This window comes from Octopus bimaculoides, chromosome 24 (assembly GCF_046866305.1).
Source record: "Octopus bimaculoides isolate indiv1 chromosome 24, ASM4686630v1, whole genome shotgun sequence".
Taxonomy (NCBI): Eukaryota; Metazoa; Mollusca; class Cephalopoda; order Octopoda; family Octopodidae; genus Octopus; species Octopus bimaculoides.
Window position 1 is genome coordinate 579,154 of NC_142951.1, and position 27,902 is coordinate 607,055.

General features: G+C 38.2%; 2 protein-coding genes across 17 annotated transcripts in view; one reads left to right on the forward strand and one right to left on the reverse strand.

The window, feature by feature from the left end:
* The window catches only part of LOC106869564 (uncharacterized), a 49,230-nt gene extending 28,853 nt beyond the window's left edge, over positions 1-20,377 (reverse strand). For 2 of the 12 annotated variants that reach the window (XR_016238228.1, XM_089341154.1), the window contains exons 1-11: positions 13,032-13,344; positions 10,454-10,689; positions 8,172-8,231; positions 6,567-6,655; positions 5,667-5,824; positions 4,601-4,855; positions 3,850-4,022; positions 2,745-2,913; positions 1,516-1,599; positions 933-960; positions 43-140 (exon numbers count right to left, since the gene is read on the reverse strand). Coding sequence is in view for 9 of the 12 variants with exons in the window: in XM_089341154.1 (XP_089197280.1) it covers positions 43-140; positions 933-960; positions 1,516-1,599; positions 2,745-2,913; positions 3,850-4,022; positions 4,601-4,855; positions 5,667-5,824; positions 6,567-6,655; positions 8,172-8,231; positions 10,454-10,689; positions 13,032-13,242 (1,561 nt within the window). In the remaining 3 variants the exon portion in view is untranslated. Of the gene's footprint in view, positions 1-42; positions 141-932; positions 961-1,515; positions 1,603-2,744; positions 2,914-3,849; positions 4,023-4,600; positions 4,856-5,666; positions 5,825-6,566; positions 6,656-8,171; positions 8,232-10,453; positions 10,690-13,031; positions 13,353-20,248 lie in introns of those variants that run through there. The other 10 variants (XM_089341151.1, XM_089341152.1, XR_016238229.1 and 7 more) reach the window with 9 other exon arrangements.
* The window catches only part of LOC106869567 (coronin-1C-A), a 91,356-nt gene continuing 77,423 nt past the window's right edge, over positions 13,970-27,902 (forward strand). For 2 of the 5 annotated variants that reach the window (XM_089341160.1, XM_052976597.2), the window contains exon 1: positions 25,519-25,658. The gene's annotated coding sequence lies outside the window, so the exon portion shown is untranslated. Of the gene's footprint in view, positions 14,459-23,863; positions 24,037-25,518; positions 25,659-27,902 lie in introns of those variants that run through there. The other 3 variants (XM_089341159.1, XM_052976598.2, XM_052976596.2) reach the window with 3 other exon arrangements.

A 27,902-nucleotide genomic window follows, 5' to 3' on the forward strand; every position in this document is an offset into this window, starting at 1 on the left:
AATGTACAAGGAAGACATAAAACTGCAGCAGAAATCAATTACCAGACAATTCTACTCGATCGGATGCCGTTAGATTATTCAGATTATCTTTTATGTTTTCATTGGGAATCTCGTCCTTCACTGAGCGGATTCGCCGTTTGCTACAAAATCAAAGAAAGATGAGAAATTAGATACGGGTTTCACATACTACTACTACTACAACTACTACTACTACTACAGTTTGTTGATTTTGTTTGTTTTTTGTATAAGTTCCTCTCTCCCTTGTCAACTTTGTCGTGTGTGTGTTTATTATATCAAAAGCTGACCACTTACTCCGAGTTTCACAGCTGTGAGGTGGAGAAAGGGGTCTTGTAGATTAGATGGATGCTGGATGCATTTGAACTGTTTCATGAGGACAATCTTCCAGCACACAAGTCCTTGGTTTCAATGGCCACCATGCATGACTATGGCTTTGAAGTGATTGATCACTGTTCAATGTCCTCCTAATTTGGCCCCCATCTGCCTATCCTCTGTTCCCTGACACTTGGCTGAGAAGTTTTGTTGCAGCGATGAAGACGTCATATCTGCTGTCGATGACTTTTTTGACCCACATATTTAAAGCTTCTTTACCAATGGGATCCTAGCACAGCAACAGTGATGGAAGAAGTGTGTGGACCGCAAGGGTGGGGGTGGACTATGTTGAAAAACAAACCACATTTGGCCACAATCCATGAGAGGACCTTGGTCAGCCTATGAACTTTTCAGCTGACACTTGGATACAGACACAGATATACACTTAACCATATTTATAGATGCATATATTAATATTAACTTAAATATTTCTATTTATAATGCAAGTCAAACATATGATTGTGTGTATATATATATAGAGAGAGACACAAAGAGAGAGACAGAGAGAGAGAGAGAGGGTACACACACACACATATACTTACCGGGATTTGCTAATGAGGCCTTTCATACCTGAAATGAGAAAAGGAAACATTTTCAAAACTGAGTTTTTTCCCAATGAAATTCTCAACCTGACTAATCTTCATTTCTCTGAATCAGGATGAAAGAAAACACTAAATGTTATTTTGTCCAGCATTGACTGTGGCACCTGGCACTAAAAAGATGTGACACTTCACACTTACAACAGAATACATTTCTTTTATCAAATTAATCCAACATCATTTCCAGTGACACAAAGAATTCAGTGAAATTGCAATGGGGAGCGGAATATCCCATCTTCTGAGTAAAGTTCACAGGAAAGAAATTAATGAAAGCCATCAGTTTTACATCCCGTATGGTTGAGAAACTGGCAGTAATTTCACTGATCTTTTCTGCCACTTTTTCCAAATAATACAAGCCTTGCCAACGCAGACCACCACTAATCTCCTTGGATTCTGTTGGAGCTAATACTATTTTCAGTCCAGACTTGAGTCAGTAGCTAGGGTTATCAAAAACTCAATTCCACCTGAATCCCTCATGAATGAGGGATTCAGGTATAATGTGAAAAATCAAAAGGGTTGCTCTTACCTCCATAGTTGGGGTTGCCGTGTCTTACATAATACTGACTCCTTTTCTCAGCTCCAGGCAATTTTCGGTCAGCTGCAACAACAACTGCTACAATATTACATAATCACTAATAATAAAAATCATGTTACTAATTTGGATCATGACACAATTCCAAAATGAACCAGTCATGATCCATGCTAACACATTTAGAAATCCTAAATCTTATCATTTAGCCTTCACTGCTGAACTATGTCAGAAGCAGGCACACATTCAACCAACCACAGCCATTAAGTACACATTCAACCAACCACAGCCATTAATTAAGTAATATTAACTGCATCTCTCTCTCTCACACTCAGTTATTATCTTTTAGTTTGTGTCTGTTCAAGATCTCTGATTTGAAGTTTTGCAAATGCTTACACGGCATTCCTAAAAGGAAAATACACAAATGTTGGCTACAGTAAGGAATAGCAGGAACATGGCCCCAGCTTTATGCAATATTAAGGGCCAATAGCAAGAGATTACTCTGGTTTGTCCATTCCTTCCATCTGAAAGACAATGATCAGATCACGACTGGTTATGTGATCTCTGTCACCCAATGAGAAATGATTCTTCATTCAACAGCAGACATAGTGTTTCATTTTTACTTTTCCTTTGCTAAACATCTCCCAGTGGTAGGGGGTTTGCCTCCAAAAAACAAAATATTCTTTTTACTAGCTTTCGCTGACCATTAATTTCAATGGTTAACATTCTTGTTATTCTTGCTGTTGTTGTTTAGCCCTAAATCAGCCCTGATTGAACAAGACTATAATCAAAGACATTACAGCCATGATCATCACTTCAGAGAACATTGTCTAATATCTTCTGTAAGCTTTATAACACAACAAGATGTGACAGGAGGGAGATTTGGCTCTATTTCTAGCAGATCAAAGGGCTATAATGACTCCCTTGTCAGTTCATACAAAGATAAATTCTATGCAAGTGTTTTAACCCTTTTGCTACTATATTTCTATCAAAATACAGTTTTTGTTTCAATTAATTTTGTAAAGAAAGAATTTAGTAAAATAACTCATTATTTTGATATGGTATTTGGAAAATGAAATTTTGGCAGGTTTTAATTGAGATCAAATTAAAACAGTTTCTCTTTTAGAATTAGGGGCACTCTCAGGCGGGTTGGTCACAAAAACAGATGAAAAAAAATAGAAAAAAGATACAAATCTATAAAAACTCTAGTAAAATGAGCCATGTACCTTTTGTGGCATATCTCATAAATATATGTTGGCTGGTTTTACTGGTTGGAACCCCAAGACGCCACTTGCCAGGTGGCCAAGGAATGTCATCTGCACTATTCCATGGATCAGCTGCTGCTGGCACATTTTCTAGCAAACGTGATGACAACTTCCTTCTGTAGTTTTTCTCCTAGACAGACAGACAGACAGACAATCATTAACTTCAAATAAATAGGTTTCTGTTGAGTCAGCAAAAACAGCAGCTCAAACCCCTCAAAAAGACCCTCCACCCAACCTAACAATCAAGGATTTTTTAATCATCAACTTCCATATACAAAAAAGAAGATAGATTTTTCTTTTCTTACTAGATTTAAGCTCAGAGCATATAATATATATATGACACTTGATCTAACAGTATTGAGTACTTTCTTTTGCTTGAATGCCTTTCACACCAGTGTAACACTACCGCCTAATGTGTGTGTGTGTGTGTGTGTAATAATCATCATTTGACATGTCCTGTCCTGGATAGGACAGTTTGACAGGATTCAGGAGGTTGGTGTCTCAGGTTTGACATAGTTTCTACAGATGGATGCCCTTCCTAACACTAACCATTTCACAGAATGGACTGGGATCAGTATAATTTCAAAGCACCAGCACTGTAGAGGTTGCCTTGCCATCAGCAAGATGAAAGAGACAACCTCTTGAGCCCTGCATTGTCTCTATTCAAAACGATTCACATCCACAGAGTGTCTTAGATGTTTGGCAGCTTGTAAAGCACTCGAAAATGGAAGGAGGAGACTTGTTATGAGAGGATGATAATGAAGAGAATAAGAGAGGGAATAATGTTGAGGTGGGAGTAAAGGAGAGAGAGAAGTAGAATAATGTCAAAAGGTTAGTGTAAATGAGAGGGGACATCACAGCTCCGCTTGTAAAGGTCATATTCCAACTACATAATCCTTCCTCAATGTTTTAATGCATTCATGAGACAACACCAAGCATCCATAACAAAAGTATTTCCATAGTAACACACTTAAAAAGACATCAATGATACAGAGGACCATTCATCCATCAGCCCCACTCTGACAATGTTTTATCTGTTAAGATGCTACAAAGACTCAATATTTACCAATTCGACATTGTCTTCAGAGCTGGACAGTTCCCCTTCGCTCTTCGCATCGATCGGTTGAGGTGTTGTTTCTCGTGTTTCTGCATCCTCACTGTCTTTGCTATCACTTGGTCTCCTTTTGCTTTCCATCTGTCTGTCGCTGTCGTTTTCGCAAGTACTTTCACTGTGAGACACTAAGCACAAAGAGAAACATGTCAGCTTAATCAGCAGCACATTATGTAACGGACATGTCACAGCAAGAAGGAGGAGTCAACTTTAAAGACAGGGAAGCTCCTGGAGGAGGAGGAAGGTATACAGTAAAGAATTGGTCAATGATAGAATTTACCAATGCTTACAAGAGCAAAAATGTTATCTTTATTGTGGAGAGAGAAATATCACATTCTCTGGTTGCTTTATTTCATTCTCTGTAGAAAAGAAAAATGTCTAAAACGGAAAAAAAAAGTGGCCAACTTTGGTGTGAGAATGACCAAGCAGAGAAACAAATGGAACCCTTATGATAAAGGAAAAAAAGTCTATTGTGGGTTCGAAAACCAATTTTCCATGCCTGCATGGGTTGGACAGAACTTGCTGAGGTGAATTTTTGTCTGGTCAAATGGCCTTTTGCTGCTCTCAATCTTTCTGCTTCCAGGCGAGATTAATATTTCTCCACAACCAGACATGTTTCCACGGAAGATTGGAAACAAAGGACAGAGCTTGCAAGATGGTGACCTTCACCAATATATATTTATACAAACTTAAAAACACTTCTCACCTGAAGAAATCGCTGACATATTGCTGTCCTCGTCCACATTCATTTTGGTAGCGTTACTTTCTTTCTCACTGGTTTCACTGATTTCCTTTTGGTCAAATTGTGTGTCAGGCTTCAGCTGATTCTCTTCATCGGCAGTTGGACTTTTGGCAGCAGAATTCTCGTTTGTGTTGGTCCAAGAATTAACAACATCGCGGCTTCGGCTTAATTTGTTCAAGGCTCTAGCAGCTGTCATGGCATCGGACCAAACAACATTGCCTACAAAATGGAAAGAAGTGAAAAACATGAAAAATATCAATTCTCAATAATGTCACAGAAAGCAATCGTTGAAATTCATAAATCTTAGCTTTTCGTACACAAGGAATTCAAAATGGCACTGAACTGTCTTCCATCTTTTACTGCTCCCTTCTCCACCTCTATGATACTTTCTCACTATGTGTCTTTAAATGGTCTTTTAATCATTGCCTGTCTTCAAGCCTAGTATGTGCACTCACCCTGCATCTCCCATTTTAATTTCCTGTGTCTTTCCCCAGCTCTCTATACAACGTAAAATGTGACAGGAGAAAGCAAGCAACCAATTCATCATCATTGTCATCATCAAACATCCGTTTCCCATGATGGCATGGGGGGAAACCATCCAATTCATGGCCAGCATGGCAAAAAAGGGACAGATGATGATGATGATGATCAAAATGCCGAGTAGCAGAATCAAGAATCTCCTCACTTGGCCCCAGAAAGGGTAGAATACTGCCTCAAGAAGTCTCATCCTTTGGGTGTCTCTAGCAGAGTTTCTTCAGTTGCAAGCAAGCAAGCCAAGTACCTGGTTTGAGGCTAACATCCTTCCATCTTCCTCCATCCCCACCCCAGGGCCATAAAGTGCTGCCCCCACCCACTTCATTAAATGAAAGGAAAATCTTTATAGACCCCCCCCATGTAGTTAAATAAAAATATGTTTATCCTCTCCTTGTCTGACCTCTGGCCCCAACTTTCATACAACTGAGGAGTTGTACTGAAGTTAGGGGTGAGTGATTGTATATTTTTTAAGGGGTTGAGTGACTCGGGTACTTACAGGAACTGTCTTCAATCCATTCGACAGTCGAGGGAGCAAACTCTTGAAAATAGTGAAAGACATCTTTTGTACTCATGTCCTGCACACCACGGACATGGACTGTCTCGAGACGAATGCCTCGCTCGTCCTTGTGCAGGTCTTCCTCTCGGATGCCAAGGCTGCAGAATTAAAAGGGAAAGAAACTAACAAAAGTTTACAAAGTTTTAACAGAATCTTTTTTATTTCAATATTTTCTTGTTCCTTTTTGTAATTACAAGAGCTGAAGGTGATAGATGAAGTGGAGGGTGAAATATCAAACGGTATTTAATAAGGTCCCTTTACACAAATAAATTCACCTTTTCCCTTCAGCCAGCCACAACTGATAAACTAAATTTCAGAATCAACAGACCAAAAAATGTTCCAAGTATTTCTCATCTTCTGCCAAGATAAGGAATCCTTATCATAAACGTCTCCCTTTTCTGCATCTATTCATTTCAGGAATGTTTCCCTGCATTTTTCCTTTCTAAGGCTCAACACTCACAAAGTCTGCCTTTAACTACTTCATCCAAAGTCGTCCTCCATCAACTCATTTATTTCTCTCCCTCGGCCATTTCTTGTACAGTCCCATGGCCAGTCAACACAAGTTTTCTTCCTTTCTGCATGCATCTGCCAACCACTTCTCAATTCCCAGCTCAACTTTTTCTCTTAACACTACAACAACAACAACAACAACAACCTTGATATTCAAACTCAGAAAAGGATAAACTAAACACTAAAAAGTATTTGGTGTTAAGGATCCACTGATGCTTTGAGCATCAATACATTTAAAGACTCGTTCATCCAATCCATGCAAAATATTATGAGGATGCAGATATTGATAGCAGTGTTGGTACAAACAAGGAAATAAGAAACAATACAAACCTAGCATAAAGAGCGGCCAAACTGACATGATAGTTGTTGCCTTCCAGACCAAAACGACGAGCTCGTTCTTCTCTTTTCTCTTCTTCTTCCTAAAAATAATAAAATTGAAAATGAGAGCCAAAGGTAGAGGCACAGTACACAAGATGAAACACAGAAAAGGAAAAAGAGCAACATTTCACACACAATGCCTGTTGTGATTATAAACATATTTACAGTGTTGCTGTAAGGAAACATCTTCTGTGGATAACCCAATGTTTAATGTAACCGATTCAGCTAAATTGCACTTCCAAGAAAGTCCAGAGTATCAAACAGAGCAACAGTCCACTTGCTGACCAGGTTTTAAACCAAAATAATGTTTGCTGTGCAAAGCTAATGAATAGATGGATGGGTCGATAGAATGTGGAATACTGCATTCAGCTTAAGAGATCCTCTCGTACAGATGCATGGTATATAAAAGCTGGCATATATTGGAGCAGAAGTTGGATATAAAGGTTGCCTTTTGATATTAATACTATTTCCATAGGTAATAATTTTTAATAAGCCTGCTGGCTATTATTAGTAACATCAGTGACACTAATGAGACACTGATATTCTATACAGTGTGGGAGCGATATTTGGCTGGTCTGCAGCCACTGGACGCCTGCCACAGAGGAAGTCCATTATATTGGTACTAATACTGCTTCCGCTGTCAATAATTATTCTTAATAAGTGTTTACGCACAGAATAGGGATGACAGCCTTTATCTCAAGTCTGGTTGGAGTTGACATGAGACAATGGTCAGTCAATTTATCCATTTTGTTTTACAATACTTCTATTGAAATATACTGCCTTTCCAATTTTTAAAATAATGAACAAGTTAGTAAAGTAATTCCATCATTCTTAATCTGGTATTTAGCGCATAAATTAACAAGAAATTTTCATGGAAAGTTTTAATTAAAATGGGGACTTTGTGCTTTTGTTTTTAGGAATTAAGATGGTATTTTTAGATTTTTGACAAAGTCATGAAGATAACTGCTTGGAATAAGAAAGAACACTGGCCATTTGAGTAAAATCAGTGGGTTTCTTGAAGTGTGTGCTGACTGAAGACAGATACCAGTCATAAGATGGGGGAGGAGAAGATTATGCTTAGATTGACTACCAAGGTATTAGCCATGGTTTTGGTGGCCAAACTGTCAGACGGAATGAGTACAAAACACTCTGTTATCCTTGAACTGTGATGCAACAGAGCCAATTCTTTTCTATTCTAGGCACAAGGCCCGAAATCTTTTTAGGAGGGGGTAGGGGAAGTCAGTCAATTAGATTGACCCCAGTATGCAACTGGTACTCACCTAAGCATTTCACCTGGTGTGCTAACGTTTCTGCCAGCTCGCTGCATTAGAGCAAATTCTTTTAAGGCAACTAAGGCCCAGAAGAGGCCAAGAAAAAAGAAGAAAATACCAGGAAGCCATAATGTGTTGCTATGACATCAGAACTGGACTTATTTCATAGGACTCAGAGGTCATCTGACATAGAGAGGTCATTTTCATTTCAGTGACAAACTTCTAGATGCCTTCTCTGGCCGTAAAGGACCACATCCCTTTTGTACTAGATTTAATATAAACATACCTTTTTTGTGATGTCGATGCCTGTTACAAAATTCCCATCTTTATTTTCATACTTCTTTCTCTACAAAATAAAAATGTTGAAAACAATATTAGCACAATTAGACATTGCATAATTAGAGAATAATATTCTACAGTTTAATGTTAAAATCCAGTCTGGTCTGATCAATACAAGACCAATAAGAGTGAAAAACTAACCTTGAACCAATTAAAAAAAAGAAAAAAACCCCACCATTCCAGCAGAAACCTCAAAATGGTTGACTAAAGAACTTTCAATGGATTTAGCTTTCTTTCATCTTCATCATAAGATCAAATTTCACTGCAATCCATTTCAATGTTCAACTATCCAGGGTTAGTTACAAAAATAAAAACAAGTGAGACGGTTCTGGACAGCAAAACTGAAAAGTGATATCAGGATGGGGTAGAGGAAAGAGCTACAGTAGCCGATATGATGTGGGGTAGGGGTGTCATAACGAGGGGGAGGGATTGAGAAAGAAAGATAGACCGTTAGATGGATAGACAAATATACATACACACACACACTCAGCTTTATCATGATTGGTCCCCACTTACTCAGAGATGTCAAACTCACTGCAGTTGTTGGGTCATATTACTACGAAGGCTCTACCCAGGCGAGAGCACATTCCAACAACTAACCCCTCTCTTCAGGGTCTCTAGATACTTCAGTCACAACAATTATTGATCATCCACAATGGAGTATTGCCCTCACATCTGGGGCATTCTGCTGCTGCTACTGCACACGCCCACGTGGTAGAAGACCACCTCCAGCGAAGAGTCACCAAGACTGATTATTATGTCACTGGCAGACACAATCCAGCCACTGACCCTTGGACATGCAAAAGGCAATGATAATTGCTTCTGATACGACCTCTATGAAGGGGGGGGGGGGGGTCCGAGGACTCCACCTACGACCCCCTCAGGAATAGTGAGCAGAGAAGAAGATGGAATGGAACGTCATTACATTTTCAAAAGAAACACGAATGCTTCAGAAACGGATATTTAATAATGGCTCGTTTATAATTATTCCTTTTTAATTTTAAAATGTTATTATATGAAAATATATATTTAACAAGGATGGTGTTTTTTTTTTATCCAATATTTTAATAACTTCAGCAGAATTTTGTGTTGCCAACGAAACAAAAAAAAAAATTCATGGAACTCTTACAAAGAAGATCTGAGGTATTTGTACATTGGATCAAATTATATCCATTAATATCCATTAATATATATTTTATAATTCAAAAAATGTCAGCAATATATGTTTGAAACCTGATTTGTTTGGGAAAACGAATGACGCTCGCGTTTCTGTTTTATCGTTTCAAAGCACTTCGGTCAATGTGGATCGAGTAACCTTACACTGACAAATGTATTTCAAACATAAGCATTCCTTAGTAAGGCGTAGGATGGAATTTGTGTGGGACTTAGCTACTACTTTCAGCAGGTTTAGCAACCACTTAGGTGCTCCCTTCGTTTGCATTTTGTCGAGTTTACGGGATTGGAATCAATATGAAATATTATTTCTAGGGGAAAACATGTAAACATGATCCGGTACAACATATTAACTTGAAGGGTGAACTGCAAGAGAGCTGACAACCGTGGGGAAAATGGGGGGAAGGTACCCGTCAGGAGAAAACCAAGGAATTCATGAAGAAGCAGGGGGGGGGGTATGGTCGGATATCTCGGTGTTAATTTTTCATCGTGCGGAGTGTAAATAGTCCTAGATAGAATTATCATGTTTATTAGTATTATAAACCTATTATCCAACGACGTAGTCTTCCCTAAGATAAAAATAACACCGTTACAGCTGCAATCGAATATAGTTTCATTGTTTTTGAGAATGAATCCCAAACTGTGAAACCTTTTGTTATTATTAATAAAGTGAGAATCCATCCAACTTGGATCCACTTGAAGACCAAAGTTTAATGGATATCTATCTAAATGTAATTCTAAATAAATGTATTGTGCTTACATTTTATTAAGGTCTGTCCAAAATGTATTTCCTCTAATTTATCTCAATTACTGAATATGAAAGTAAAGGAGCGAACATGTCACACGATTAATAAAAAGACGACGAAGACGTTGTTGTTGTGTGACCAAAGTTTGGCAACATGGAACTGTCGTCTTTCAGAGGAGACGAACGCTAACAACAATTCTATTGTATTATTATCGGGGAATATTTATTTCGAGTTTTAATGACAAAAGAAACAAACGAGAGACGAAAAATAAATGTTGACAAATATTTTCTGTTTCTGTTTCTAAACTCACCTCAAATTTCTTTGCTTCGTTATTTTCATTGAGACGAACACTGAATTCGACCCTGTGTGAATAAGGTTCATCGATAAACGAGTAATCATCCTTATCAGTGAATATAATCTCTTCGTTGTCGCTGCCTTCGTTGTTGTCGATACAAATCTTCAGATTTGGTAATTTCTGTTTACTACCCTCCGCCATAGTTAGAGCACGGTACAACTGACGGTTCCGGTTCATCGAAATTCCGGCTTCTAGATTGGACAAAATTCGAAAACAATTTTATCACTTATTAACCGAATAATAAAATGCATAGATTAATTAGTTAAGACGTTCCGAAATTATAAAAAAGTATTTTGTCATGTATTTTATAGTTGCATACAAAAATGTTATTATTTTCGTTTTTATAGAATTCACTGCAGAGAGCTGTCTGGAGGTGGGTCATGTAAGACTATGTGGCATACCTACACAAATATGCCCCACTGACTTTTTTTTCCTCATTACCAATGGAGAACCAGGCCTGTCTCATGAATTCAACAAGATGATCCACTTTGGTTCTACACTCTTTGCACAAGACATCCATGATATCGTTAGCTTAGGGGTTGATTTGAAATTCTTCCTACGTATGGCGACTTTTGAATCACCCTGTACATATATATATATATATATATATATATATATATATATATATATATATATATATATATATATATATATATATATATATATATAATATATATAGACATATACATATATACGTGTGTGTGCATGTATATATATATCTATATATATGTATGTATATGTTTGTGTGTGTGTATGCGCATGTGTGCCTTTGTGTCTATGTTTGTACCCCACCACTGCTTGACAACGGGTGTTGGTTTATTTACGTCCCCATAACTTAACAGTTCAGCAATAGAGACCAATGGCAGGAGTACCAGGCTTGAAAAAAACATAAGTCCTGGGGTCAATTTGTTAGGCTAAAATTCGTCATGGAGGTGCTCCAGCATGACCACAGTTTAATGACTGAAACAAGTGAAAAGATGAAAGAACGCTAATACTTTCCCCCTGCAGGCACAAGGCCAGTAATTGTGAGGGACAAGGAAGTCAATTAGATTGACCCCCCCCCCCCAAAAAAAAAAACCACCCAACTGGTCCTTATTTTACTGACCCCAAAAGGATGAAAGGCAAAGCCAACCTCATCACAATATGAACTCAAAACAAAGATGAAATGGCAAGTGAAGAGGATTCTGCTTGCTCGTCATCTTTTCTAGATGAATAATATGGCACACAAAGAGGTGTGAAAATGAGAGAATAAATAACGAAAATTAGCATGTTTTAGAGAACAAACGATTCTATCTAATTAACGATTCAATGCATTAAATATACTGACATTAACATGGCTATTGTGTCACTGCTGGTTTGGGAAGCTTTAGCATTTATTTCACAGATGGAACCTGTTTGCTAAATATATCTGTGGCTGATTGAGAGTTGATAATATAGGCATAACATGTAACTCATGAAATAGTATGTTACATATCAGCTTTGATGTGTGAAAAGCAGAGATCTGGGTTATTTGGTCAGAAAAAGTGTGGTGGGGGGACGTTAACCTGATTAAAATACCAGTCAATGGGTTTCAAACTGATAGCTAGTGAGCTGGCCGACCCAAAAATGTTAAAGCTAGTGGCACTCCCCTTGCATCCAAATCCTTCTTCCGTCATTGCTACAGAGTTGGACGAGTTTAAAAAGAAGGAAGTCATTTTAATGTCTCTTAAATAGCAATTTGTTCTCCTCCTTTTTCAATCTTCACTCAGCTGCAGCTTGGTTGCACACTGAACGAACAGTTGCTAACTCTTGTCTGACAAACAAAACCCCTGTGTCTCTGGAAAGGGTCACTCTTTGTAAATCATTCCAGTTTCCATAACAGTTTCCCTTGTCTACCGGACAATCTGTGTTTCTTACCTCGTGTTTCAAGGCAAAACATGGACCCACATGCAGCTAGCGCATTAAAATACAGAAGAACTTTAACATGCACTATCTTCAGATCCTTTCTATAATCCGGTGGGATTAGATTACACACACACACACACTTCCTCCATCAGACCAACGTCAGAAGAATTACGTCCACACTATTCATGCGTCATCTTAGAAATAGTTCGTCCATGGATATCATATTTCCGCTGTAGTACCACGATTGACATTTGGTTTTGGACCAAAAACATCGAGTCAAAGATCAGCAGAAGATCCCTTTCAAAAGTGGATGCCATCACAACTCACTTCTAACTTTGTTGGTCTCAGTGGAATGGGGATTGAAAATAAAGAGAAGAAATAACCGAGAACTATCAAGAGAATTGAGAAAAAAGGCGTCCATGCAAAGTTACACCTCGCTTTTGCATGGATCGTTTGTAACTGAAGATTGGGATATTCACTCGCCAAAAGATCTACAAATAAAGATGAGGATTCTCATTTTCGTATCCAATGGACAACCATAAACAAAGAAACAATTTTCATAGAATTTAGTCAAGATTTCGGTGTGTATTTTGTGGTTGTACAATGTCTGAATAGAGTTTCGTGAAAGAAGACTTCTCAGTCTATTTACCGTAGTGGTCAGCGGTGAAATATATCGATCCTGTATCGAACTTAATGAACAAGACGATCTCTATAACTCCGAAGTTTGTATCTACCACAGTATTGACGATATCAAATAAACAAGGTCGAGGGTTTTGTGAAGAAAATATGACTATTATTACGTCATAATAAAACATTTCATAATTGTCAAACTCCAACGTATTTTTCATCAACAAAAACATTAAAATTTTATTTACACTTTAAAAAGATGGGTGAAAAAAAAAAGAAAAGAAAAATGGAGAGAAATGGGTGGGGGTAAAGCAGCTGAAGTTGGAAATGGAGAGGTAACGGGCCACATGGCCCACAACAACAGGGACAGTAACAGACAGGATGTAGACAAATTTTCTCTATTCGAATGACGTCAAGCAATTAATGTTATTTTAAATATTCTTCAGTATTAAAAAGAAACACGGCTTGTTTTATCAATTCTATCTCCATTTCCTGAATCAATTATACATCCTTGTTATATTCAACTTTGTTACTGCAAATGTCTGCTGCGATTTTCCAACGATTTCTAACATTTTGGATAGAGAGCCGATCCCTATAAAATTCCAGCGGAATTTCAGCTCAGACTGTTGAGAGAATCTATCTGAATTCTGCAAGTTAGGTTGCTCGATCACTGAGTGAAAAGAATTATATGGATTCCGAGAAGAAAGAGGGTGGCTGAGCAGAGGCGTTTTTCAATTGCACTAATCTTCAAAAAATATTTTCAGTTTTTATTCTGTATGCAAATCATTTGGTAATGTTAGAGGTTGAAAAAGCGGCAGCTGGCAAAATCGTTAGCACGGCAGGCAAAAGACTTGGAAAAAGTCGATCATCGAAGGGAGACAAAATGGTTTGGCAGTAATTCCAGCTTCCATCACGGCTAACAGATTAGGTTCTTGCATAGTTATGTCCCTTTAATTATATATATTACGGAGATGTACTTGCATAGAGAGTGACCTGATCTGAGACCGTGTGCTGTAACAAAAACAATTGCAGCGTGGAATGTGTTTATAAGCTATTTAAAAAACACACAAAAACCGTTAGATTCACTTCAGCATTTAAATTTAATTTGTCAAAATGTTTTCGTCGCTTTGAAATCGCGACCGGTTCACATCGAATGGTTGAGGCTGCACCCGCGTAAAATAAGAATGAAAAGGTTCCATGGTAAAGAAAAAAAAAATAGTTTCGAACCACTGGATTAGTCGATTCCATTCCCCTCACCCAAGTACTTCACTCCTACTTTATTTATCGACTTCGAAAGGATGAAAAGTAAAGTTAACTTTTTCTGGATTTGAAAATAGAAAATAAAGAACGAAAACGCACAACTTTTAATGAGACTCAGGAAAAATGGAAGAGTCTTTGATGGTTCGAGCCTACGTTTCTCTACAAGAAGGAACGAGGGGAGGCATACATGTATGTATGTATGTAGGTAAGGGTGTGTGTGTTTGTGTGTACGTATAGATAAATGTATATATATATACACACGCGTGTGTATGTGTATAGAGAGGAAGAGAGAAATAACGGTGCATGGTTGTATTTCCCCATTTTTAAATTTCTTTGTTTGGGGGCGTTAATTCTGGGGAACGAATATATCAACCTGGCTGTTCATCTTTCCGAAATTGTTAAAATTAAGGACCTGTTAAGAACCTAACACTTCATCTTTTGGCCAAAGAATAAAATGGCAACAAAAAAAAAATAGTTGCAGAGTTAGCTCCCTTTTTTAAAAGCCATTTAAAAAATTTTCCAACGTTTTTTTTCTTCTTTTTTGCGTCGTCCCATGATTGTTTTCTTTGACTCGTTTTGATCATTGGATTGCGACCATGCTGAGTTACAGCCTTGAAGGGTTTCGTCAAACAAATCGAACCTAGTGCTTATGGTACTTGTTCTGTTGGTCTGTTTTGACGATCCGCTAAGTTAAGGGTTAGGGTTAGGGTCGTTGCCATGACATTTGACCTCCACCCGAGACAGAATGTGCGTGGGAAGTATGTCAACTCCCAAGTTGACCCATTCTTCGGGTTTCACATGACTCCATTTAGACTTGTATGTTTACATTGTATAATAAACTATTTCTTATCAAATAAAAGGCGATAAATTTATCCGCTCGGCTAAGACCCTCTACCCGGTCAGTCGACCTGCTAGAAATAGCAACCAAATCTCACTTTCAAATCATATCTTACGATGGGGTGCTGGAAAATCCCTGGATTTCGGTAAAAGAAACTACAAGAGGATCAGTTATGATTTTATTCAACATGATCCCCTCTCAGATTCACACTCTTATTGCAGCAGTCCTTCAGGTTTTCTAATCTCTGTAAAAGAACTCGGTTGAGCCTCTAGCCAGGCCTTTCGCCTTTGTTTTTTTCCCTTATTTTTACAAATGACACATTAACCTTTTTGTTACCTTTTATTGAAATACATTAACCCTGTACTTCTTTTTTGTCATTTTAAAATCAGTAATAATGGCTAGGTCTTTCTTGGGACCCCAATTTTGTGAATGAGTCATAGCGGCACCATTGCAACACAGAGTGTCTTGGGGGATGTTTAGACCTGACAAAATCCATTGTTTAGCCCAATGTGGGAGTATCTTTGCAGTCGCTTGACCTGCTAGAAATAGCAGCCAAATCCTGTCATCTGAAAGGAAGGATACTTCAGAGATAATACAGTCATAATGGTTTGACATGGGCTGCGATGATCATAGCTTGGTCATAGCTTGATCATAACTTTGGTCATAGATATTTAAGCTTGATAAGTGTTGACCCGGGAGTTATCTAACAACAATAACCGCAAGAACATCACCATCAAAACATCCTCAGATTGTCATGACTTTTGTCTCTGCCCCCCTCCCTCCATCAGCCACACACACACACACACACACACACACACACACACACACACAGACAGAGGATCGGCTCAGCTAACAAGAAAGCAATATCATTGTTTCACCCCACCTCAGATAAGTATTTCTATTAAGGAGGATTTGGCCTTCATGTGATAACAGAGCAGAGCTCGCCTCGTTGAGTGACGTTTTTGTTATGATATTAGGTGAGGGGAGAGGAGGAGGTAAACTGTGGTGAGCAGAAAGACTGGCGAGTTTTGCAGAAGCTGACGCTACTGAGCATCATGATGATGATGATGATGACGAGAAAGAGGAGGGGGGATGGGAGGACAACTAGCAAGAAGGGGCAGTAGGAGAAGGAGATGACGTATATAATAGAAACAAATACAGGCTGTGTGATGATATACAGGGATGCACATGTGTGTGTATGTGGTTGTGTGTGTTTATATATATATATATATATATATAAACAAAATAGAACACACATATACAAGGTGTGTGTCGGCTGCTTTTTAGGCAATAAGAGACTATATTCTCAATGTGCCTGGTGTTTAAAAACACCTGAAAGTAAGTCATGGGCAAACGAGACAACTCACATCAGAGGTCCCTTCCCAGAGCATGGGACATTCCAGCAGATGGCTTTTAAACCATTTAGCACATAGCCATTGTTGGTGATATAGCTTGCAGCAAGCCTTGAGCCATATGCAACATTGAAAAGCCATAACCATGACAAGACATTAATGTCTGCTGCTCTGTGTGTGTGCGTGTTTGCCCAGTAACATCGCTTGGCAACCAATGCTGGTGTGTTTACGTGCCCGTAATCTAGCAGTTTGGCAAAAGAGACCGATAGAATAAGTACAAAGCCTGGGGTTGATTTGCTTGACTAAAGGTGCTGTTCCAACATGGCCACAGTCAAATGACTGAAACAAGTAAAAGAATAAAAGGGATCTTTTTTAAAACGGGGGCCACATTTTTCATTAACGAAACACTTTGAAACTTGGAACACTGGTAGAATGTGTCATATAAAACATCTTTTTCTCTTAGTCTTTAAAAAAAAAGAAATCCCTAAGTTATTCCATGTTAAAGTTGTCGTATTTCTGTAATTTCAACCAATCACTGAAACAATTCTATCGGTGATAGGGTTAGGGTTAGGGTAAAACAGCAAATTTAAAAAGAAAAAAGCAAATAAAACGAAGAAAAAAAAAAGAAAATGAAAAAAGCAAATAAAACGAAGCTATGGCTTAATCAGCCAAAGGAGTAAATATAAACAACTGAATACTTGTCAGTGATTGGTTGAAATTATCGAAATAAGACAATTTTTTACATGAAATAAATTCGAATACAAAAATATTTTTCTGTTCTATAACACAAAATAGATAAGAATACGAAGTTTGAAAGTCTTTCGGTACCAAAAACACTACGTAAAACATTAATGAAAAATGTGGCCCCCGTTTTAAAAAAGATCCAATAAAAGAAATCATATTGTTATATATGGGGAGGGTCATATTTCACCAATTAAACACACACACTGAATATTTGGTCTTCACTTCATACTTATTTTTGTTTCTTTGTCTTCTCTTGTTCTGCTTATTTCATTTTGTCTTTCTGTCGTATGTATCCTTATCAGTGCATGAATTTGCATGTCGGGGGGGGGGGGGGGGTGCCTGGCCATCATACAGGTGGTGTCTCTTGTTTCCAGACTTCCAGAAAAACATGTCTGGCCATAGAGAAATGTTTCCTTGCATGGAAACAGGTGTGGCTTGGCAATAAGAAAAGCTTCCAGCCCCATGGGAAAATCACCTCTGATCCATGAAATGTTAAAATAATGATGGTGTATGTGAGTCTACATGTGTGTGTGTGTGTGTACGCACCACTCCCTACACATATTATACCTGTGTGCTTGGACATATGTGAAATGTAAAACTCTGTCATTTGATCCGCCATCCTTGTTTTCCTCTGGTGCATGGTTTCATATATCTGACCATATGTTTAGCCTAACCCCCCCCCCCCCCACACACACACACACAGCCCATGAGTTGCTTGTTCTTTCGTCCTTTCCTTTTTGCCATGCCTACCAAGAGATTGTTCAATTTTTGAGCAACAGATATAACGTAGGTTGTTGTTGGTGTTGGTGTTGTTGTTACACTGTTTGCGATGTAGAGTTAAGAAGTCGGAAGAGAGACGGAGGGAAGTGAATCATTAGCTTTTTACAAATAAACTCTCCTCCATTTATGTAAAAACTAATCTTTCTCTCATTTATACTTATCCTTCCAAACATGTACACACACACACACACACACACACACATCTACTATGCAGTAAGACACCTCTCTGTCCCTCTAATCCTTTCATTTCTCAACCAAGCACAAAGCCACACACCCTTAATGCTAACCCCAGCTGAGGGGTCTCTTTGTCTTCAAGGTACTTGGTGACCCTGTTGGTGCTGGTGCCATGTAAAAAGCACCCTGTACACTCTGTAGAGTGGAGGGGATGACAAATAATTGAAATCTTTGGCGAAATGCTGTGCTTGAGAAGACTTTCAAACCAAGGGAAACCATAGTCGTGTGTGTGTGTGTGTGTGTTTTGCTTGCATCTTCCTGGTTGTTGTAAGTGAGTGTCACTGTCATAAAAAAAAACAGTGAAGGGAAATATTATCTTGCTTTGGAAACAGTTAAGGGTTGGCAGCAGGAACAGCATCCAGCTGTAGAAAATCTTCCTCAACAAATTTCTTCTGACTCATGCAACCTACAAAAATAGATATTGAAACAATAACAATGACAATGATGACAGTAAGGATTAGATTGTCGATGAACCTGTCAAATATATTTCATTAATAATTGTTCAATTGAGCAAAGACAAGAAGAGTTACATTGACTGAAATATTTATTCATTTACACTTCCCCCCTCTGACTCAGTCTGTTTGTCTACTGCAAGACTGTGTTATCTTGTTTGTTTTTTATTATTCTTTTTCTTTTTTGCAATTACTAAAGATATTGATATCAAGACAGCCCTCTCCATGGCTGGTTCAGTGACTGGTTGCTTTAACAATCAACCTATCAGATATACACTTTAGAACATGACACTGAAATCAGATGAGAAATACTGGCCGTGGTGGTGGTGCTGCTGCTGCTGCTGGCGATGATGATGATGATGATGATGACAATGATGATGATTACAATAATTAGAATGACTTTGATAATTGTAACAGCAATAATTTTACTCTGGTTCCACTTTACAAGGCAAAATGCTCCATAAGCACGTACATAAGTAAAGCATTAGACAATGGAGACACACTCTGCCGACCAGATTTAGGCGCAGGGAACCGACACTGTTGTAAGAGCAAATATTGGGTCCAAGTGATATCCTCTGAATTACAACATGAAACTTGAGTCCCCTTTGGGGGGGGGGGTTGCTATAGACAGGCTTTAATGGGGAAGAGGCTACCTTGGACTAGTTTTTTTCTGTGATAATAATGGATTGACCAACAGAGAGCAATTGAAATTTGCTAAACTCAAATTTTATGGGAGTCTATCATGCATATATGTGTGTGTGTGTGTGTATGTGAATATATATGTATGTATGCATATATGTGTGTGTGTATGTTATCTCATCATCATCATCACCGTTTAACGTCCACTTTCCATGCTAGCATGGGTTGCACGGTTTGACTGAGGAATGGTGAGTCAGTATGTAAATTCAAGGTAGCAGAAAAGTGGTTGAAACACAAACCAGAGGCTGTGATAGAAAATAAGAATTACAGAATTTCATTGTACTTCCCCTCAAAGACTGACCATACTTTTGAAGCAAAGAGCCCGCACATGATTGTAGAGGACAAAATAAACATTGTGAGATCATAGGTTTTGCAATACCATATATACTGATAACAGGGTCGACCACCACCACCACCACCACCACTACCACCATCACCACCACCAACACCAACGCTGCCATCATGATCATCATCATCATCATAAATAGGTTAAGTTTGTTTCATTGTGTTAGAAGATTGTGCAAAGTGTAAAGTTTACCTGTATCTCTCTCTCTCTCTCTCTCTCTCCCCCTCTCATTTCCTCTTCCAAACCGTCCAAAATCACAATGTTATCAACTCTTACAACAACCAATGTCTCTTCTTAATCTCTGCTCAACCCCCACCCCACCCCACACACACACACATATGTAGACACACATGCATCAACACATATATATATACCTACATTCATATATGCATAATTATTCAGATACAAACAAACAAAAACACCCTGTTGTTGATGTTGAAATTCCAATGAAGGAGCCTTGGATCTGGGTTAGAAACCGGCTCTTTCTCTACTGGCAAGAAATCTTGAAATAAAACTGAACAATGACATACATACCTACATACATAAGCATGAACACTTGGTGTAAACAGACGCATGATTGGCGTGGGAGATTCTTCATTGAATGGTCTAATAAATACCACCCACAGCATTGAAGCCACAACCGTCAGCCTTGTTAAACAACTGCCTATGACTTACTTTCAGGTGTTTTTAACACCAGGCACATTGAGAACATCTTCTCTTATGCCTAAAAAGCAGCTGACACACAATCTAACAACACACACACATACCATGTGTATGTGTATTCGATTTTTCTCATATTTCCTCAGCTACTTTTATTCATATTTGAATACACACACATACACACACACACACACACACACACATGCACAAACACACACACATGCCTATACACATGTACAGCTACAAGCATAAAAGCCTTCTTCACAAATGTACATAATGAGTTAATGAATACTTAAACATGTTAATCTAAATTTGATATCTGGTACGAAGTAATTAAATACATCCCTTGTTAGTGGCTAATTATTTCTACAAGAATAGAGACATGTACACACAACTAATTGTTACAATCCTGGACTTGGCTTTCAAACGAACACAAATTTCATGCCACTCTCGCTGGATATTCATTATTAGATCATTAAAATGCTAATTACATTAATTACTTATTGTTGCATCTTACCTAATAATTTTATACACAAGTGTTACTGTTTACATGTGTGTGGTGGGGGGAGGTGTAAGTGCCATCCTTCTTTCTTTTACAAGGATTCATAGGACCATTGATCAAATCCATATCCTAATTATGTATGTATATTTGTATATACATACTCATGCACACACCTACATAGATATATATATATATGTGTGTGTGTGTATATATATATGTATACATACACACACACATACATATATATATACATATATATGTATGTATGTATATGCATGCATGCACGCACGTGTGTGTGTGTGTGTGCATGCGTGTGTGTGTTGAGGGAAAAGGTTGGGGGAGCTGTGTTTGTCAGAAGCTTCCTGCCTTGTCTTTGGCCCCGTTTGCTCAGCTGAGCCCTCTGCTTCTTAGATTGCCATTCAAGTGACTCAGCATTGCAGCAGTAAGGACCTGGTACAGGAGTTCCAGGGTTCTTGAGTAGTGTGGAACCATTTCTTTGCCACTATCGTTGCCAGCTCTGCCCTGACCCAGAGCAGTGGCACCTGTCAGAGTTCCAGCAATGGGTTAACCAGTGTAGGTGATGACATTCCATCTGAGTACAGGGACACACAGAAATACCCTAGGTTGGTGTCAGGGTGCTCAGTAAAACTACAGGGTGTGAGGGGCTCATCACTGTTGTCACAGCATCTTTCTGGGAGTGGGGAACACTGATGTAAAAAACTGTAGTTTCAAGTGATTTCTGGTCATCTCGCTTCAGCTCCTCGTTACTTGGTGTTAATCACGGGAACTCAGAGCGTGGTACTTGTGTGGTTACCACTTTGATCCATTGATGTGCAGATGTCTGTTTATGCTGACCTCATTTTCAGACATGTCCAGACCAAACTAGTTAGAAGAGAGCACAATAAGTCATCTCTGCTCCAAACTATGCAAATCTGCAATGGGAGCAAAGAGTCAATCAGGGAGGTCATGGATGGAGAGTTAGAAGTGTCATTGACATTAAGGAAGCACAAGGAGATGCAATCATCTGTGAAGATAGAGCAATCACCGTGTCTGTGTGTGTGTGTGTGTGTGTATGTGCACAGTGCCCTGTTGTGTGATATGGTGGACTCTGAGGAAGGTAGGGGTAGACGAGGAATGGCTTGTGAAAGGTGTACGGGTCATGCCCAGAAGCTCTGTCATCATGAATACAGTGATGGATTTAGTGTACAGGTAGGCATTCATGGTCCCACATATAAAGCACCTGTGTTGGTGCCATGTAAAAAGTACCTGTGACACACAAAAAGCACCCAGCACACTCTCTGGAGTGGTTGGCATCAGGAAAGGCATCCAGCCATTGAAACCAAATCAAAACACATGACTGGAAGTTGCTGTCCAACCCATGTCAGTTTGCAAAAAAAAAAAAGATGTTAAATAATAAAGCTTGGCGATAACTATGTGTGTGTGTGTGTATACACACATATACACACACACACATGTATATTATCATCAGCATCATCATCATTTGATGTCCGTTTTGCATGCAAGCAGGGATTGGATAGTTTGACAGGAACTGGCCAGCCAGAAGACTGCACCAAACTCTACTGTCTGTGTGTCTGTGTGTGTGTGTAAACTTTTGCCAGAGATTGGAGGAGAGAAAAGAGATAGAAAGAGAGGAGGAGAAAAAGGTAAGGAAGGAAATAGAAAGATCTTATAATGTGTGACCATCCTTACGGAAGATCGTTGAGTGGAGAGGTTGACTACTTTTTAGTAAACAACACACACACACACTCACACAGGCACACAGACACACACACAAGCACTCAGAAGTATTGTCTCACATATGTCATAGTGATTTGCAAATCTCTGATTCACTAAGACTATTTATGTAATTAGTAGACAAAAACTCCCTGTAGATGTGTTTAAAATCTAAAACAGAAAGCAAGGGAAATAACTCCAATAGCATCAAGGCATTGAATTTTTTGTAAGGAAAGGCACAAGTGTGGTATATTCTGATGGTGAGTGTTTGGAAATGCCAAAGGTGGTTTAACAAATTCAAAAGTAGGGATTTTGATCTTTTGGATGGGTACTGGTCAGGAAAACTATTCCCAATAAAAAGAGCAACTGAAGAGGATCCCCATCAAAGTATTGGGGGACTTATCCCAAACGCTTTGGGATAAGTTTTGGTTCATTGTGCAAGATATCTCAGCAGATTGGGAAAGTGTATAGAGAAGGGAAGTGGGTACCTCATGAACTCTACTCTGAAAATAAAGTGGTATGTTCTACAAGATAACCCCCCCCCCCCAAAAAAAAAGATAAATTCATTTTAAACCTTACAGTTTAACACTCTAGATAATGCAATTTGTTGGGAGTGGGAGGGCAAGGCTGGAACGAATTGGATTAAGGGCCTGCATGATTAGGATTCCCTTGGAGCAAAACCACAAGAAAAATCAGGACTAGCCAACAAGGGACCCTCCATTGCAGTTGATTGATTGGCAAGACATAGCAGTCGAAACTCAGGTTAAAATGCATTCTGCTTAAAGAAAAATAAAGTCACATTTGCATAATGTATTCGCAGAGAGATTGTCTGAAAAGCTGGAAAAAAATGGAAAAAAGACTGGTTGGTCACGTCGGAATGTCTTTGGTCATAAGTCTGCTTAGAGTTTGCTTGGCACGAGAAAAATTGGCAGCTTCATGGGACAGTGGAGAAAAAAAAACTATTGTAAAAGTGAAAGAGGACTGGGATGTATTTATTAGTATTATTGGTAGCAAATTTAATTTGGTCCTTACTGGGTATTGAGCCCAAAACCGCCGCCACCCTGGGTCCACAACAATCTTCATGCCGTTGGCTTCATTATAATAATTCCTCAAATCCATTCATTCAATCGATCCAACAAAAAAGAAAAAAAAAAATTCTGACTCCAACAAAAATCAATCATACAACGACACCACCACCACCACTACTACTACTAGTAGTGCAGCTACAACCACCACTACTACTACTACTACTGTAGCTGCTGCTACTACAATGACAACCACCACCGCTACTACTATTACAGCTATCACCGCCGCCTCCACCACCACCATGACTACCCTATTGCCCGCTAAACACTGACCTGTCATCTTATCTAATAAAACATCTGATAAAACACTGCCAAACCTCGTCGAAGGAATAACGTTTCATGTAAGTATATCAGAGAGAGAGAGTGTGTGTCCATGCCATATTACATATGTAGTTATATATTTGTATACCTACAGCTTGATATATATATATATATATATATATATATATATATATATATATATATATATATATATATATATATATATATATACATACACAATGCTGTCTATGCTAAGTGGTTGTGTGTTGGTAGTCTTGTATAGCAATAATTAATTAATTACAAATATTTTACATGAAAATATAAATCCCAAACAAGAAAATATAATCATGAGCGAAGAAAGAAGAAAAAAAAAAAGCCCAAAGAAACCTCAATTCAAAAGTAATTGCATGAATCGGTGTCGTTGCACCATAAAGGGTGAAACAACTTATTGAAGCAAGTGGGGAACCGTTTGCGGCAATTAGCGCGGGCGATGGCGAGACTAAGACGGTGGTAACAGCCAAGTGCGGCAAGTTTCCATTTATGTCACGTTTGCCTGTCTTATCTTTTCTAAAACTAATTCCTAGAGTTTTAAAGAATCTGGTCTCAGTCTGGAGAGAATTCAGTAATAAAACACCAAACATAAAGTTAATTGATTTGTCGTGAATATTGGAAACATCTCGAGTTTCGGTGAAAGACTTTCGCCTACGTTTGCTTTCAGTTTCTTAAACAAAGCTTGCTCGTGGTTTTAAAATTATCTTTCTATCCAAATAGAATGTCTGTGTGGTGGATGTATGTATGTGCATATATCTATATAGAAGTTTGTATTTATCCAAATAGAACTGTTGTGGTGTGTAAGTCTATGTAGAAGTCCACATCTATCCACACAGCTGTTTTCGTATGCATGAACACTTGCATATATATGTTTAATCTGTCTAATCTCTATGGATATATAGTATTTCTGTATATTTATAATGTGTTCGATATTCATCCATAACGTGGTGTTCCTTTCCTGACTAAAAAACTGGTGAATATCGAAGAGAGAAACCAGGAAATAAAAGAGGAACATGTGTTCGGAGGGAAATAACTGTTTTGCTCAGCTGTAATTTCCTTCTTATTAAATATATTTTCCTCATAAACATACAGAGGACCTCTATCATTTCCACCACCAAACCCATAATCGATATCTCCACCACTGCCATCATCGATCACTCTAATCAATAAACACTATCATCGCTATCGTCAATACCAATCAGTACCACTAGCACTGCTATCATCGATACCAATCGATACCGTGGGAACAATAACAACCCCCCAAAATCATCTCAAAACATCAATAAAATTTAAAGCGGTCAGGTCACCAATTATCTCTACTCCATAATCATTGCTTTCACGTTTTTTTCTTTTTCTTAAGGTGGATCTCTTCTCCTTCTGATATCTATCTACACACACTCACATACACATAAACACACATACATATTCCCATAAATGTAAAGTAAAAGGCCCATCCTTTGTTGTTTCTTTTTTTTATTTTATTAATATTTATATCAATTAAAACCCACAAACGAACACACACACACCACATCCATCTCCATTCTCCTATCAACACACTTGAATCAGTGGGTGTCACTCTATCTTTATTTTTATATATTATCTATAAACGTTTATTATATTTTCAATATTTGAATCGCTTTGCGAAAGACTGGTGAGTTATTGTTATTTCAACTATCTTATCAAATTTGTATAATTTTATTGTTTCTATGCCTTAAATATTTACCATTTCACACACTCTTCTCCTCTCTCACGTTGGAGCCACCAAGGAGGCAGTCGGGAGCCGCCTCCACTTTCAGATCGTTCGACCTGCTAAAAATAGCAGTAGAATAGACAAACCTCCCTTAAAATCGCAGCCGAAAACAAAGAAGATACGTTGGATAATATCGTCTTTGGCTGTCCATCTACAAAAGAGGGAAAATACTAAATGATTGTCGAGGGAATGTCTTTGATTATAAGCCTGCTTGGGTAGAGCTGACCTGGGGTTAAACAACAACCTAACATCTGTCACATACATGCATATATGTATATATATATATACACACACATAGTATATATATAATACTATGGTATATGCACATTAAGTAAGCTATACAGAATGCTGTATAATAAATTCAATCGCAGCATTCTGACTGTGACACAACTTGTCCTTAAATATTCTTATTTCCTCTGCAATTGCTATGCTTTATAGAATTCCATGTCGTTGCCTCTTCCATTCTTTTTACCAAATCTATTAGAATCTGCAGCTGTTCTGCCTGGAACCAACAGAAAGCCGGCATTTTCGTCTTTTCTGTCTTTTCTCGACCAAGTTGAATGTTTGGTTTGTAAATTTATTATATTTTCACGACGGATGGCAATTGGAAGATTAAACCAAGAAATGTTATTTATATATGGCTCGCTGCACGATTTCCATAGCTTCAATGCAGTAATATATATATATACATTCAGTGTTTATATAATAATTAGTCACATAAATATATACACACATGCATGTGTATATACCTGTGTGTGTGTGTCATATATATAAATATACGTACACCTACACACCTACATGCACGTGCAAAGTGAGTGTATATATATATATATATATATGTGTGTGTGTGTGTGTGTATGTATGTATGTATATTTGTGTGCATTGAATAGGCAGTATATATTTTATGTATGTATACGCTATTAAAACCCAAGACTGACAAATTTTGTTCAGAGGTGTTCGCTTCTCGCCATTAGAAGTTGCTTTTGTCATCATAGTCATATTTGAAGTTTTATTATAGTTTTGGCAGGGTGGTGGTGGTGGTGGTGGTAGTTGTTATTATTGCTAAGGCGGTAGATTTGGTGCGTCGGACAAAATGCCTTGTGGTGTTGTCGTTTCGTAACAGTTCCTTTACGTTCAAAGTTCAAAACGTCGCCTTTCATCGTTCCGGAGTCCGACTCCTTCCCTTCCAGAAATTCCTGGCCTTGTCTTTAAATCAGAAATACCATTTATGTGCTGAATTTAGCGGAAAAGAATGGATTTAGAAGGAAATCGTGCCATTATTTCGATTGTCATTGAAGAGGCAATAATGCTTATTAATAGTAATTCATTTATAAACTCGTCTACCAAGTATTCTACTTTTCTCCTGCCAAGAAAATTAAAGATTTATCCTAGATTTTGTATTATTTATAATTATAACTGAAAAGAATTATGCGTGTATGTGAACCTGTGTGTTTGTGGCATGTGTGGTGCGTTGCGTATGTCCATGTGTTAGTGTGTCTATGGTGGTTGTATGAATTTTGACCCTCTCAGTTGAATCTGAAACTCTGGTGAGTAACGATTTGGTCAGCGAGATTTCCGCATTCACTCAGCCATTTTAATTAGACCAATTGTGATCTGAATGTTGAATTTATTTATTTTTCAAGTTGTCATTATGAAAGTTAGTCTGACAGTCTGCAATGTAGGTTCGAAACCCCAAACCGTTTCACTTATCGTCGTCGACAACCTACCCTAAGAAAGGCATAGATGATGCTACACAGTTTTATTATTTCTTTCCCTCCACGTTCTGGTTAAATAATCTATCTATCTACATTAGTTGTAAACCATTTCACTTCACATTTATCGATTATAGGAGCCAACGTGCGAGCTTCTATTGTTGCCTCTCTCGAGTCTTCTTGCTAGAAAAATAGCAGCCAAATCTCAATTATGTCAGACACATTCTGCTAACTTATGAAAAAGGATGGACACGTCGGTTAATGCAGTCCTTCAAACACTTATTCAAAAATTAAACAGGATTGTCATTGTTTGAATATGTTTAGTCATAGGTCAGCCCGATCAAAGCCGATTTCAAGCTGAACAACCACAATAACTTTGATCAATAATTGATATTGTAAATCTCTTTCACTCCGCCCTAAAATGTCTGACTTT